The sequence below is a fragment of the Onychomys torridus genome, chromosome 7, assembly GCF_903995425.1.
Source record: "Onychomys torridus chromosome 7, mOncTor1.1, whole genome shotgun sequence".
Lineage (NCBI taxonomy): Eukaryota > Metazoa > Chordata > Mammalia > Rodentia > Cricetidae > Onychomys > Onychomys torridus.
The window spans coordinates 27,056,494-27,072,897 of record NC_050449.1 but is presented as its reverse complement, the minus strand read 5'-3'; the positions used below and the strand labels follow the sequence as shown (position 1 = coordinate 27,072,897).

Below are 16,404 nucleotides of genomic sequence, written 5' to 3'. Positions count from 1 at the left end.
CTGTGACTCTTACATAGCATCCTGGGAAGAAATAGCGGGCCACAGGGTCTTTGTATCCCAGGGTGAGGATGCCTCAGGATTCAAGGAAACAGAAAGTGCCTGGCCAAGGTGGAGATTTAGCCATGAGTAGAGCAAAGCCCAGGTTTGTAAGAAAGAGATGGCTCAGCAGATCTATGTAACCTCACTTCTGGCAACACTGTCATCAACCTCAGAATATCCCAGATGACAACAATGTGTAGATAGTTTCAAGGTGAAAATGAATTTAAGGCATTTGGCCCATTGGCTTCTTCAGTCAGGGAAACCAGTATCTGATGTACTGGTCCTTGGAGTCTTTCAGGACACCTACGATCCTGATTCCAGAAGTCTGCAGAGGGGCCTTAAGCATGGTGTGCTCATAACAACCACACAGGTGATCATGGGCATGGCAAGGCCTGACAGATAAACTCCCACCTCAGTAGCATCCTGGTAGTTTTAACAACAGGCTCTCGAATGGACCAAGGGCAGAAGCATGTGATTGTTTCACTATTGCAGATACCCAGGTACCAATGTGACAGTTCTAAATGCAAGTCTGTGAAGAGGTGCCCTAGTCAGCTCTTGTACCAACAACATTCTTCCCAGAGACCCACAGAAAAGAAGTGGTACAGCTCCTTGGGGACAGAACCAAGAGAGGATCCAGGCTCAGGGTTCAGTCCCTGCACGGAGCTGCTTCCTCAGGTTGAAGGTCACAGGCCTGCAATATGTGCCTAGAACTTCCAGTCTAGGAACCAACATTCAGTTCTTGGTAGCACTCCACACCCTTGAACTGAGTCGATCTCTGTCCCATCACCCCTTCCAGTTTTCCTGATGGTTGTACCACTATTGGAAATCCAAATAATAATAATGACAGTCAAGAAACATGATTGATAGCCTTCTGTGGTCATCTTCTAGGAAGGACGTCCCTGAACATGGGCTTATGATTGCTTTCTTCATAGCTGTCTTCCTCTAGCCTTAGCTATTCCCAGAACCACCAGCTCCCAAAACACACTGTATGAATGAATGATCGAGCAAATGAATGAGTTTGTTGCTACTTCAGAGTCATACTTCATACAAATACATTTATTTGTAGATATACATATGCATAAGCAAGTTATGCTCCCCAAATATTCCAAATGCCAATGTAAAACAGAAGTAAAAAGGTTTATAAATTTTAGTTTCTATTTCTTTCACTTGACATTTTGAAGATATCGTATGAAATCATTCCTTTTTGTATTTATTTTTTGATGAAGGTCTACTATAATGTCCAGGTTGGTCTTGAACTTCTAGGTTCATGTGATCCTCCTTTTTTGACCTTCTAAATGGCTGGGCCTACAGCTTTGCATCCACAAGGTTTTGAAACATGGTTTGTGGTATGCTGTATTCTCATATTCTGGATTTTGCATGTGTCTTCTATTCTGGAATACCTTGCTCTATTGATCCTTGACTTCATCTCCTCCTGTTGCCCATCACTTACTGGCCTCCCCTCTTCCTCTTTACATCTCCCTAGGAGGTTCTCTCTCCTTAGGGCAACCACCCTCCAGCTAACTCCACCTCTGAGAAGCATGTTCCTGTCAGCTGGCCTGGTCTATGAATTCTCATTGTGTTTGTTTTCTGTGTCTCTAGAACTTTGCTCAGTATCCGAATCTGTATTGAAAATGGGTAGCATTTCACCCTGTTTGGGTGTGTGCTGCATTCCTTGCATCCTGGCTGTGGAACAGTTGGGTCCTCATTGCTACAGGTACTGCTGGAAGAAACATCGTTATGTGAATTAAGTTGTTATGTGTCTGTGGTAACGATAATCCCATACCACAGACTCTCACTGTATAATTAGCACTGTTTTCATAGATGTTTTCCCAGTGTTCCCACAACTGTGTGTGGCTCTTTTTATTATCATCATCTTGCTGATGAAAGATCTCCTCCAGCCTTGAGAGGTTCAGTGACTCACCAAACACATATGGAAGCCACTGGATGCCAGGATCCAAATACAAGCTCCCAGGCAGTGGGGACTGCCTGCTGCTTAGGAAGGAAAGCCCTTGGGTTTTAACATCGGCTGCCTGCGCTTGTACCTGAGGGGTGGTTCTATCTCTTACAGTTGTTACAAGGGATTAAATGAGAAAATATTTGCAAAGCAGTTAGAACAGTGTCTACCAAAAGTAAACCCCACATAAATGTTTCACACACAGAGACATACCTGCTTAGACATACCTGGATCGTGAATTTGTTGTTATTTTTACCCCTCTGAGCCTCCATTTCCTAACTTGTAAGATGGGGAGCAGTAATAGTATTTCAGCCTTGTAAGGCAGCATGTGAAGCATACAGGATCTCAGATACCTTTAATAGATTGCAGCATTTCTACATTTACACCACGATCTAGTTTTATGAAGTTTTTCATTTTGTTATCCCAACAATGATAGGCCTCACATATGTGTGTCTCCCTATTAAATACTATAATCATTATGATGGTTATGAAAGAACTTTCTGGGTATGGCTACAACTTCAACCAGGTCAGGCTTACATTTGGGATCTGGAAGTACATAGCACCACCTGCTGGCCATTGAGCACACCTCACGGAGAATGCCAACTTACTTGCTGATGCTTGCCTCCTGGTGGGCTCTCTTCCTTCCTTTCCCCTTCCCCTCCTCTTGGCTCAATAATATTTCCTGTCCTTACTCTCCAGGCACCTGGGCAATGTCTGGAGCTTGGGGCCAGTCAGCAGAAAAGCTTTTGCTGGGGTCCTTGGTTTCCCCATCTGTAAATTAACAGCGTAAGATGAGGGTGTGTTCAGCTCTCCTTCACCGCTGAGCTTCTGGGCTTCCGGTGCCAAGAGCAGCGATGAAGCAGCCGTGGGAGGGAGGTGAGCATTGGAGCAAAGCAAAGGAGATAAAATTTAAGGCAGGGAAGAGGGCTCATGTCAAGGGGGTCAGGAGCATGGTGTGGGGTATATGCTTTGGGGTGCTTCCTTCAAAGCTCCTGAGTTTCAGCAGCTCCCAAGTTTCACACACCCAAATGACAGTATGTTCTTCAGCACTATCACAGTTCTGGAGGCACCTGGCCTCGGCCTCAGCTGGTGATGTGGGTATGAGAGAGCACATGGAAATAAATGTGTTTCTTAGAGTACAACTTTCAGGTCATCTAAATACAGCTTTGCTGGTGGCCCCAGGCATGCAGCAAGTAGTAAATCACCTCTCGTTCCCGCATTTAGGAAGACTGCACTGTAGCTACAAAGACCAGCACCTCACGTGGGCGAGATTCTCAGGCTCCCTGAATGTGTGAGCAGATGCCTCTTGCCTCTGGGACCCAAGGAAACAGTTCAAGGGTGTGATACATCTCCATTCCTCAGACTTGCTTTCTTCTTCTCTTCGTCCAGGTGAGTTTCCCTTGAGAAGCAATAATCCCATGCATGAAATTTGTGAAGTAACCCCAAGAAAGTCAGGTATGGGAGTGCCTGGAACTCTAGGCTCCGATTCCTACTTGCCTTCTCTGCAGATTTGGTATCCAGGTGCCATCATAGCCTTTGAGCCTTAGGTTTTTTCCTCCTGAAAAACTAGAATGGCAGAACTTGCCCTATCATGCAAGCCTGTCCATCATTTCCAAGAACCTCATGTCAGTTCTGTTAGTCTGAGGCATGTGTCCACCTGATGATGCAACTCTACCCCTCACTGCTATGGGATAATGCTTTTGTCCACCAGTTTAATAAAACATTGATTGGCCAGTAGCAAGGCAGGAAGTATAGGTGGGATAAGCAGACAAGGAGAATTCTGGGAAGTGGAAGGCTGAGTCAGGAGATGCTATCCTGCCATCCAGATAGCAGCATATAATGGCACACAGGTAAAGCCATGGGAAATGTGGCAACATATAGATTAACAGAAATGGGCTGAGTTTAAGAATAAGAGCTAGTCAGTAGTAAGCCTGAGCTGATGGATGAGCAGTTTTAATTAATATAAGCTTCTGTATGTTTACTTGGGTCTGAGCAGCTGCAGACCGGATGGGACACAGAAAAACTCCCAACTACACCTCACCTTTCCTTATTTCAAGTTTTACCCCTCCCAGTAAGTCTAGATAAGCTGCCCAGAAGCCTGAATTTCCTCCACCTCACTCAGCATTTTTGGGATCCGGGGACAGGGCAAAACAAGATACAACAAGGCAAAAGCCCTCATGCTGAAGCTGGGCACAGCAACCCAATAGGAGGAAGAGTCTTAAGAGCAGGCAAAGGGGTCAGAGACGTAACTGCTCCCACTGTTAGGAGCCTCACAAGAACACCAGGCTAACAGCCATAATATATATGCAAAGAATCTGGTGCCGACCCATGCAGGCCCCAAGGTTGCCCCTCGGTCTCTCTGAGTCCACATGTGCCCTGCTTAGTTGATACAGTGAGCCAGGTCCTCCTGGTGTCCTCTATCTCTGACTCCTATGGTCTTTCCTCCCTCTCTTCTAAAGGGTTGCCCATCTCCAAGGGGAGGAACCCAATGGAGACTTCCAATTTATACTCTCTGCACATAATGTCTGGCCTGTGGGTCTCTGCACCTGCTCCCATCATCTCACAAGGCACTAGTCTATGAGTATAGCAGAATGGCATTGGGAATCATTTCATTGTTTTTTGGAGTGTTTTGTTTAGTTTTCTTTTGTTTCCAGTTGTGTTTGGTTCTACCCTGGGTCCCTGGGCTATTCAGTCTCTGCTTCCTGGCCATCCAGGCAGTGTAGGGCATGGGCTCCTTCTCATGGCCTGTGCCTCCAATGAAACCAGATGCTGGTTGGCCCTCCCACAAGTTCTGGGCCACCATTGCCCCAGAAGGACAATGTAGGTGGAGGGTTCTGTGGCCGGGTTGGTGTCCAGGTTTTTTCTTCCATACCTTCTGGCACTGAAGAGACTAGACTATGGAGTGAAGGCTCCATGCCTGCCCCAGCTCAACCTCTCTACTTGACTTGATCATTCCACAGTATTCACAGGCATCAAAATACCACATTGTTCCCCATAATTGTATACAATTATTGTTTATCAGTTACAAATAAGACTTTCAGAAAATGAAGGGAAGCAGGTTAAAAATATTAGCAGTGGTTAGCTTTTCAGAAGAAGGAGGGAACACAGCACAGGGCAGGAGGGAATAAATGTGCTTCTAAGCCCTGTTCTGTGACATCAGAATCATGAATTCCTTATATAATCATTCAAAGAAATCAGTCAGGGCTGGGATGTAGTTCAGTATTTGAGCCCCAGTACAGCAAACAAACAAACAGACAAATGCAAATACCAGTTATTGAATTCAACAAGAAAAATAAGAAACCCAACAAGTCACGCTGTTGAAGAATCACATTGAGAGAAAAAATAAGTGACCTTAAGGCAATTTACTGACTTTGTATCCCTCGAAGGATGGAGGGTAGATAATATAGAAGGTCTTCGGTCAGATTACTGTTAACACATGACCTGTGTCACTTTTTAACTGTTGCATATTGAATGTGACAAAAAACATTTTAGCCAGTATTAGCAATTCTACAATTCACCAGTGGCCCTCCAAGGCTGGCTAAGCCCTGGGCCCTTGGTCAACATGAGCAAGATCCCAGTTTTCCCATTATGGCATCCCGGTTTCTGGCTCACAATGAGCTCCAACTAAGCATCTGTAGGTTTAAAATAAGAAGTCAGGGCCCCAATGTCCTGATTTTCATTCCTGTGTGGTGTCAATGTGAGGTCTGTGCCATGACCAGTGTCCCTTCCCTACGGCCCTTTGAGTTCAACTCTATCATTCCTGCCCCATGTTGGCAGGTTAATCACTGTTCTTTCTACAAAGGAAAATTTTCATCTATTATTTTCTTCAACCCTTCCCCAAACCTATTTCAAAAGTTCTTTAAAAACAAAAAACAAAAAACAAACAAAAAAACAAGGACCCTGATGTTCATGAAGTTAAGCTATTTGTCAAGGCCTCTCCTCTAATAGATGGTATAGTTTGAACAAAAAATTTTTTGGTGAGTAAGAGACCAAATTCACTTAGCCATGCTAACCCTTAATTCATTAAAAAAAATTATTGATGGTATACTGGAGTATATTAGTGCTAGAAATGCAGAAGAAATGGAGAACATAGACCCTGATCTCTAAACATAACCAAGACTCCTTTTCTCTGTTGGTTAGAATGGGAATAGATCTGTCTATGCCTTAGAGAATGGAATAAAATGTTACATAGTTTTTAATTATATGTGTCTGTAGCATAAGCATAAGGCCTAGCACTTGCAGTGTGGTGTGTATTCAGTGCGCATAAGTGATATATATATATTCTCCTAAAGTGTGTCACCAGGCAAAGGTCATACACCCACTGTGGGCTCCAGGTCCATACCTGGTGGCCCTGTGAGTTTTCTCAGAGGACGGTAGATCTATCTCAGAATGCAGAGAGAAGGAATTAATAAACTTATGGGCTGTCCAGGCAGATTGACTGGGTCTGACTCTCACTGCTCTGTTAGCTATTGATACTGAGCAAGATTCTTATTTCAACTGCCTCACATGAAAAATAAGCATAATAATAGTTCTCACCTCACAAGGTTGTTGTGAAATTTAAAAGGGGCAGATGTGTTTAACACTTAAAGCAGAACCTAAGGCAAGTAAACACTTGGTCATTGTCCCTATGCTGGGTTTCTCGCTGCCTAAAGGGTGCTTGTGTCTAGAAGGTCTTGAGCTTTCAAAGGTAGGCTGGTTGAAGACACATGCTCATTCCTAGCACAGTGTGTGTACAAATCCCCGTCTACAGGGCTCCTCTCCAAGAGTCCAGCTGTGTGCATCTGGCTGGAGAGATTAAATTATTTTTGAATTCCTAACCGAATGTTCTTTTAATGGAAACTTAATGACAGTCATTGAAATAGATTTCCTCCCAGAGCCCTCCTCCTGAATGCCCCCCACATGACTTTGTGTTGCGCAGTTCCTGATAACCTTTATTCCTTACCCCTGGACTTTTATCTCCACAGTGACATGCAGCCCTTGCTGGACAGAAAGAGGAAATTCCAGTCATTGTTCTTAAACTTCTGGCTTCCAAAATAAAATGTTCTATCTCCCCTGTCAGGCTTTGATTGACACACACTTCCTGTAATGGCAGACAGCAACGGCCCAGGGGCGGAGCTTAGGGTTCATTTGCTTCCTTGCTATTAGAACTGTTCCTATTGTTTGTTCTAGAAAAGGGATGAGTCTCCATACCAGTCACAGAAGCATTGTTGAAGACTCATTTCTGAATTTAAGAAAAACCCCCATAAAGGATGCAGCCCAAGCCTTCCTGCTGAGAACCCAGCAAGTTTATCCTTAATATCCTTAGTGGTGGAGATGACACTCTGAGCATCTCATTATGACTGGAAGAGGAGGAATCTTTTCTTTTCTTTCTTTCTTTCTTTTTTTTTTTTTTTTTTTTTTTGAGCTGAGGATCGAACCCAGGGCCTCGTGCTTGCTAGGCAAGCGCTCTACCACTGAGCTAAATCCCCAACCCTGAGGGATCTTTTCTTTCTGCCCTTTAACCTCCCAAATCTTCACTCTAAATATTGACTAGGAAGGTTCAAATGGAATCCAACTCTCAATGTCAATATCCCTATAGCAACAGAGATAAATCAGGCAAGCCAAGAGGGATCAGCACCAAGGAAAAGTTTGACTATAACAGTGTGTACCATAGGATGTAGTTTTTCTTAAAGAAATATAGCACTTCTTTTGAAATGGATAAACAATAAATATAGTAAAACTGCTTACTAATAAGCAATAGCCATTAGTGGTCAGGTAGGTCCTACTGGGAAAGGGCTTTCTGTGCTGGAACAAAGAGCTGGCCTTTCACTCTGGCATTCACCTACAACCCAGGAGGCCTTCCGATGCCTTTGCCTTCGGCTCCCCATTTGTTTTCTTTCCTCACTGATCTTTGTGCCCTTGTTACCACTCTTTCTCCACTGCCCAAGGTTTTTAATTCTGTTTTGAGTTCCAGGCACCCCTGAGAACTCTCAAGAGTTGCCTGCCCCAGGTCCCTACTTCCTAAGAGCTTTATGGGATGTATGTAAAGGGTATAGTGATTTTGTATTATTGAAAAGGAGATTCCAAGTGGCAGAGTTTAGAAGCAACCCAGAAACATACCAATCAGGAAGAGTCGCATTGCTCAGCTCCCTTCCCTCTGGAAGGGATGGCTTGCTCCTAAGCACTTTCAGCAGCCCCAGGATACTACCAGGGAGCAGAAGAGAAGAGAGTAGTGCGCTAAGTGTATGACCGTAATGAATACCATTCCTGCTGGCTTATAAGGAGCTGCAGAGTGGTAAGGTCTCCTGTCCATGGGCCAGCAGAGAATTTCAGCTCCCTTGGGTTTGTGATATCTAATTTCTTTTAGTTTGGTGAGCAAATCATATTGTGGATTCAAAGTTTACAAGCACAGGGCAACCTTCGATGTGGGCCAGATGTATTCCCCACTGTGGCCACTGACAGGTGTGCAACCTCAACCCCATCACTTTCCACTGGTCAGGACCATGACAAGTGTGTGTGTGGATCTGTATAAACTCAACCCCTAACATGGAAGAACAAAGCCATCCCTATTGACAAGGTTTGCAACTGTCTTTCTCCGTGCCAAGATTCATGCTGGAGAGATGTGCTGTAGCTGGACCAGAAGGAGTGTGTCTGCCACCTGGCTCCTTTCCTACTAGGAAGTCTAGACAACAAATGCTCGCAGTCTGCCTCCTTCCTGCCTGTCCCACCCCTCCAGGAGAAAGTCTATCTTGGTAAGAAGATTGTCCTCAATCATCCTGTCACAGCTAATGCATAGGTGACACTTTTTGCTCACACAGTTTCAGAAATTTATTAATCACATACTGAAAAAATATTCTGATTTTTTAACAGCTTTGAATTCCACTTTCTCTTTCAAGGTGCATTCAAAATAATTCAGGCAGGGAAATGGACAGACAAGACAGTCACATTAGAACCTTCCTTCGAAGTAAATTCTCCTGCTAAATTGTTCCCTTTGGCAGATGTAGGGATGGCCCTCGGGGACAAGAGAGCAGCAACATCCTGACTGTGGGGTTGTGTCTCACTCCTCCTCCTTCGTACCTAGAGTTTCAGCTCAAGCACTGGGCAGAGAAACACAAGAACTGTTTAGTGTTAGCAATGAACCCCGTTCCAGACTGATTGCTTTCACAGTCCTCAGTCACATCTTGAAAAAGCAAGGAATAAACACTCTTTAACAGTCTTGTAGCCCCATAACCCATCCATTGAAAATCAATCTCTCTCTCTCTCTCTCTCTCTCTCTCTCTCTCTCTCTCTCTCTCTCTCTCAGTGTGTGTGTGTGTGTGTGTGTGTGTGTGTGTGTGTGTGTGTGTGTATCAGTAGATCAGAAGTTGACATAATGTTTCTTCCTCAGTCATTCTCCACCTCATTTTTTTTAATTGTATGTGTGTGGTGTTTTGCTTACATGTACGTCTGTGCAGTTGGTGCTCATGGAGGCCAGAAAAGAGCATCAGATGCCCTGAAACTAGAGTTGCAGACAGTTGTGAAACACCATGCTGGGTGTCAGGAATCAAGCCTGGGTTCTCAGGAAGAGCAGGCACGGTTCTTTCGCCACTGAGCCTTCTTTCCAGCCCCCTCACATTCTTTGTTTAAACAGCCTCATTGAACCTGGACCTCACCCATTCATCCGGCCAGCAAGCTCCAGACATCCTCCTCCCATGTCCACCTCCCCAGGACTATGGGGCCATGCTACCAAGTCCGGCTTTCTGTGTGGTCCTTGGAGATCCAAACCTAGGCCTTCATATTTGCACAGGAAGCGCCTTACCAACTGAGCCATCTCTCCAGTCTCATAACCAACACAGTCAACTCGAACATTCTCCTTTTCAGGAGGACGTTCATTTAGTGTCCAGAGAATGGACTTGGCCTCGGTTTAATGTATCACAGGAGATCATCCAGGCCAAATTCTATATGAGCCCCAGCATCTGGGCAAGTCACAAAGCTAGTTCCTCTTTACCTTTGGGTCAGAGAGGTGTAGAGTCACTGGATGACACTTTACTTTTTGGAAACATGTGACCTGGACTCAGATGAAGGCTTCAAACACAAGAGCTTGACAAGATTAGAGTCTTAGTCATTCTTCGTATGACAGTCTCATATTGTCAGTGATTGGTTGACTCACTTCCCCCAACTCAGGGGACAGATTTTTCCATTGATAAAAGTCTATTTTAAGATGAAAGTGGCATCTTTCTAATCCATAGAATCAAATGAGAAGCATGGCTGGTTCCCAAAGCTATATAAAGCTCCTAACCTCTTCCAGGAGTCTCCTAGAAGTTATCTCCATTGCTTGTCCATGTGACCTTGGATGATTTTGTTCCCATCAATGCTGCATGAGTTCACACAGTCATAGTGAAGATTCCAAGTGAGTTCCTATGGCTTCCACATGCCAGCTTCCAACACATTTGTCCATCATATGCTCTCTACTGCAGCCTTGTAGTGCTATGAGTATTGTAGAGTCATAGCCTTGAGGTTCAGGAGTGACTATGCTGGCAGACTTTGCAGTTTCTCATCCTGCTTTTACACCCCACCCCCCAACTGTTGGTTGCTTCAGAACACAACTGGCCATTCAGTTCACAGAAGGCTTTTCAAAGGTGAAAAAGCCACTGCTACATTTGAGTATCATCTGTTTCATCAACTTCTGACAAGACGAAGTTAGGGTTATCATAGCCTCTCTTCATCCTGGCTCTGGCATCCTTCTCATTATAAAGGCACATGGCACAGTGAGGGGTGTCCACTTCCACCGTCTTACCGAAGTTATGGAAATCCACTCGGTACTTCCCTTCCTTGGTCTTGGATACTATGGGGACAAAACGGTAGCCCCAAAGCACCTCCTCTGGGACGTATGATGTGCGGACCTGACAGGTTGCACTGGTGGATTCCACAGTGCCATCTAAAAAGACGACTAATTCAAAGTCCTGCTGGGGAAGTGTTTCTGCTGCCATGTGGAAGAAAGGACTGTTGTGGTCAATGACATGGTAGATTGTCAGTGGGGAGATAAAGAACAAATTCTCATTGCCAGCATCGACTACGAAGTTGATATTGGTCTGGTCCAAAATAATGGTCTCTCCTTCAGGAGTGATGGTAGTCTTCAGAAGCTTGCCATATATGTGACTGCCAATCAGTAGGCTCTTCCTGAGATTAGCCACTCGGATGAGGAGGCAGAGCTTCCCACCACGCTTGCTGATCACCGCATTCTTGCTGAATGTAATGGTCTTAGCACGTTTCTTGGGTCTAGAGATCTTGGCTAAGATGGCACCGCACATGAATGAATTAATGATCACTCCAAGAATGGATTGGAAGATAAGCAGGAAGATGGCGGTGGCACATTGTTCCGTCACGAACCTGAATCCATAGCCTATGGTCACTTGAGTCTCCAGAGAAAACAGAAAAGCTGAGGTCATGCCATTAATGTTCTCCACACAAGGAGTACGATTGTCAGGAGGGTAGAACTCTGGGAGGTCCTTATGAACATAGGCTACCACATACCACAGGAGACCAAATAGGAACCAGCTCCCCAAGAAAGCGGTGATGAACACAGTCATTTTGTACCTCCATTTGAGGTCAAGCACAGTTGTCCAGATGTCCACAAAGAATATAAACCTTGACTGCGCATCTACATTGCCAAACTCTATGTTACACCTTCCATCTTTGGAGACCAGCCTTGCTCGTTGCCGAGACCGCCCAAAAATGTGAGTGACAAACCATTTCCGAAGATGTTTGAACATCCTTTCCGTCAGTGCCCTGGTCTGAAAACAGAGTGCAGGTAAGATTATAGTGTAGCAGTGGTGATCTAGGTGACTCACAAACATACTCAGCCATCTCAGATAAAAAACATTAGTATCATCAGGCTTGCTAACCATTTGAACAAACCCACTAGTCTGTTCGGGGTGCCGTTGTAAACCATACAAAGCTCTTATGTCACATAGGATGTGGAGAAGACACCAAGTGGAAAGTTACTAATTGCTAATATGTTCAAGTATGTCCTGACCTCAGTCAGTCCCACAGGGCCTTAAAAATGGGATGACCCATTATAATCTGCACTTTTACTTATTGGATATTATTATACAAGTAATCATCTCCTCTGTGTTAAAATTTAACCTGTTGCTATACAATAATTTTTGTGAAGTCATAAACCTGGAGCACTATTCATATTTTTGTGATGTATAAAATAAGTAACTGAAAAAAGGAAACTCATCAAAATATCAATATATCTCCTAAATTGTCTTGTCTGCTCTATCAATATGTCAAGAGACATCCTGACCCATTTCAGTTCCTTCCATTATTACGTGAAGGAACTAAGACTGAAAAAATTTAGATGACTTCTCCAAAGTCATACTCCTAACCCATGGCCAGATAGAAGTGGCCTTCTAGCTCACTGCCTTCCTTCTGGGACACCAGTCACGCTTGGGCTCATTTGTCAAATACTCTATCCTAAAGTTATGCTTCCCAAGAACACTTGAAGACAGAACTAGTTAAATTCCTTTTGACTTTGTAGTAGAGCTCACCGCCCAGAAGGTGATCTCACAGACTCAGCCAAGGTTTCCCACAGAAATAGAGAGTGAGGGTGGCCATTGACATTCCACTCCTTTCCACTGGGCTCCAAGCTGATGAACACTGACTTCACCTGACTGCACATATGTTCTATGAAGGTAGAAGCATGTTTAACTCATTCCTCAATCTCACCTGCCTTTTCAGACTGAGTGCTTAGCACTCTCTCCATCAGCATAAGTGGGGTAACACAGTAACTAGCTGAGGCCCTTCAGAACAACATCTGCTCACTGGATTCTTATCAAGGACAGGTGTTGGGGGGAGGGGAGGGGAAAAGGGGAGAGAGAGAGAGAGAGAGAGAGAGAGAGAGAGAGAGAGAGAGAGAGATTTCCAGCCAAACAGAGATGGGGATTTCCCCTAAACAGCCAACAACAGTGAAACTCAAGGGTCTTAAGCCTAGAATACCTCTTCCTCTTCCCCTCCCCAAAAAAATCAAGGTGTGCCCATTGTGGTTAGCACTGCCTTTGTGGTATTTTTTATTAAATGCAAAATTTTTAAAAATAGATCTCAAAATCCCCCTTGAAAAATGTGTTTACTCATCAGAACTAGGAAGCGAAACCAGTTTAAAGACACATTTTAAACAAAAGCAATATTCCTCAGTGTCTTGTTCTCAGCCTTAACCCAGGTGAAATACAAGTGGCCACACAGTAGAAGCAGTGGGGAGTACTACACAGCCATAGCGGTGTTTGGAACTATAAAGTCCAGGTTCTAAAAATAAGAACAAGAAAGAGTTACCAAAAGAGCCACATAAGCTATGCACACACTCAGAGAGCTCTATCTATACCTAATTGGCCTCAAGTCCCCAAGAATCAGACTAGAGGGTGGCCCCAGGTGGGGCACACACAGGGCAAAGGCTTCTTCTCCGGTTACTCCCTCCCAGTGCCCATTCAACTAGGTGTAGCCTGGCCCATACTTTCTGGTGACAGATGCTCCTGTTCAGGTTTGTGGAAGCTCATACTTCCTCACAGATTGGCTCTCAGCTACTACCAATTCTAAGACCAGCATTACCCATGGAACCCACATATTCTTCACCACACATTATAATTCATGATGACTTCTGAAACATTACTTTCCAAGCTTTTCGTCCCCTCCACCATTCTCCAACCTTTCTAAAAATTTGCTTCACTTTGAAGGTAAAGGGTATTTCTATAAAGTGAAGACACATCCCCAATATGTTTGGGTTTTCCACGACTGTGCTAGCCAAATAAAACATCCACATTCTGGCCTTACAGGTGGTAAAACAGGATCAGCCAATGGCCCCCAGTGCTGCCCCCAGACTGTCTGCACTTACCAGCACTCTGAACACACTCCGATCTGAAGCATCCATGGTGGGCAAAGCAAGGAAGTGGTGTTGTTGGGGGTTGTCTGGACGAAGGCTGGCTTCTTTTAGACCCACACTAATGGTTCTTAAGCTTCTGAATGATGCTTATTTGGATTAGCTTTCAACAGTTAATGAGTGGAGTGGTGTGGTTTCAGCTAACACAAATGGTTGTACTCAGACCAAGCCTGGAGCTAGGTGTATATATATATTTTTTCAAACCTCACATGGCTTGAATACCGTCATGCTAAGACACGACAAACGACCAGCTAAGGTCCTGGGCAGCAGACGTGGACTGGATCCCAGCATGGCCCCCCTCTCCTTCGCTACGCTCTATAGCTCTCCCGCTGTTCTCCTAACTCGTGCCAGCCAAATAACCTTTGGCAAGAAACAATTAGTTATCATCAATCACCCAGTCAATTCTCTGAAACATACCAAATACTAATGTTTCCAAGTGGTCAAAGATACAGGTGGATGGAGATACAGACATAGATGGGGACATGTTTGCAAGACAAGAGTAAGATCATACCAGGAAGAAACAAGAGACCACATTAATCTCCATACAACAGCCACTGTTATGTAAGAAACTGAGATATTATTGTGGGGTTTCATCTGGAAAAACTGGACTTTACTGGAGGTGCACTTTACATATACTGGATTAGCGGATGAGGTTGATTTGTTTGTTGAAATAGTGAGGAGAACTAAGGAAGCAAGCAAATCCATCCACGAACCAAACCCACAGTCACACGGTAGATCTGCTGTCATGCAGATCCCACTTTGCCATTTAATCTAACCACAGACAGAGCCGATGTGCATTTATGAACGACTGGGCAATTAGAGATTAGCGCCGGTGTCTCAGGTTCTATAATGCGCCCCAGCTTTTAGGTTCCTTTCTATTGAAATCAGTAAATCTTAATAGCAAGCAAAGGGCTGCACATTAGCTAATATTTACCCAGGTACCCTTGGTGGCTGGCAAAACAAGTGGATTGCATTATTGCCACTTGCTCTTTATGCCCTAGCATTCTTGTTCTGTAAATAGGACATTTGGAGAATGCAAGACTTTCCCCGACACTTCCTGTTCATTGGCTGTCTGCTTATTCCTTAGGACCTGAAAGATAAACACAACTCTTCCTGTTCTCAAGGGGCTCACAGTCAGATGGGGAGGTGAGCTGAGTATGTTGGAACTCAGTATAGTTTATGTAACCCTAGACGTACGGCTTTCCTATAAGATTTTCCATTAACTATGGATTCACCCTCTGAGGATGCATTCTGACCAACTGCAAACACCTTTCTGTATATATTAAACATATATATCTGTCATTAGTCCATAGGGAGATGCTGACACTATGTATCAGCTGCTGTGCGATACATCACAGAAACAATGGCTGATGGTCCTTGTCAACAGGTATATCTCTCAGGTGGCCTAAGGGAGAGGAACGGATGAGTCCATGAGCAAACAGACAGAGAGGGCTGTCACTGTGATATGAAACAGCAAGTGCCCTCCAGGAAGCGCCTGTTGAGAACAGAACAGTGACACAGACACCAACCCTGCAAGATGTGTTCGAGCCACAGGTAGCAAGAACTCCACAAACAATTGCTGAGTTGTGACATGTAAATAGACAGATGTGTTTGTAAATGTTGAGAACTGAGGGTCACCCATACTGCTCAGGAGCTATCAGCTCCTTTTCCAGGACAGCTTTTTTTAGGAGGAGAAATCCTTGTAAGATGTGTAACAGTGACTACCCTGCATTTAAGTGTGTGTGTGTGTGTGTGTGTGTGTGTGTGTGTGTGTGTGTGTGTGTGTGTGTCGTCCCAGACAGGAGCAACAGAAGAAAAGCAAGGGCATGGGAGAAGAAAGAAGACCCAGGGTAACACATACTAGCACATACTAGTGTGCTAAAGGGATTGCTGCAGTCTAGGGCTGGGAAGTCAGGCAGGGGCCAAACCACCCAGTGCTGGGTAGCCATTTTTGTCTTTGCTGAACTGGTTCTGAAATGACTGCCCATCCTATCAGAACTACAGAGACAATCCATGCTTCTAAGTCACCCTGAAACACCCTCAACCTAAGGGTCCTTGAAAGCAAATGCATCTCCCTTCAGAGCCACCTTGTCGCTATAAAAACATACTCATTTGCATGCAGCATCCACTCCAGCGAAACTGGCTCTTCTTGTTCATAAGAACCTACATGCAGAGGTTGTTTGTGGGGGCATCTGCCCAATAACATTCTGTGTTGGAGCGGGAGATTCTTAGAGCACTTATCACACTGCCCTTTTCCCAGCCCTGGCTGGCTGCTCAGTGGCTGCTGTGTAAGCGAGGCGAGGGTCAATGCTTGTATCCCCTGAGTTCAAATTACAGGGGCTATTGCGTCTTTCAACTAGACTCTTCACAGCTCCTATACAAGCTCAGCTAACTCTAGGGTATTTCTGGAGTCAATTTTTGTCTTGGAGGAGGAAATGTGAACTAGGTGGTCCAAAAGCAGATGTCAAGTGATTTTCTCTAGTCCCCTGGTAACTCTAATGCAAAAGAACTTCAAGTTGCT

At 44.6% G+C, this 16,404-nt stretch overlaps 1 protein-coding gene across 1 annotated transcript; it reads right to left on the bottom strand.

Moving 5' to 3' along the window:
- Positions 1-10,605: 10,605 nt before the first annotated feature.
- On the bottom strand, positions 10,606-13,874 carry Kcnj1 (potassium inwardly rectifying channel subfamily J member 1). The gene is made up of 2 exons (XM_036191819.1): positions 13,839-13,874; positions 10,606-11,745 (listed from the first exon to the last, which is right to left on the bottom strand). The coding sequence occupies exons 1-2, from the start codon at positions 13,872-13,874 to the stop codon at positions 10,606-10,608; spliced, it is 1,176 nt and encodes a 391-aa protein (XP_036047712.1).
- Between the last annotated feature and the right edge of the window lie 2,530 nt (positions 13,875-16,404).

Excerpts from the sequence above, each read along its gene's own strand:
- Kcnj1 (XM_036191819.1), bottom strand. The coding sequence starts at position 13,874 with ATGGATGCTTCAGATCGGAGTGTGTTCAGAGTGCTG. Across the intron at positions 11,746-13,838 it reads GGAGTGTGTTCAGAGTGCTG|ACCAGGGCACTGACGGAAAG; the intron begins GTAAGTGCAGAC and ends CTCTGTTTTCAG.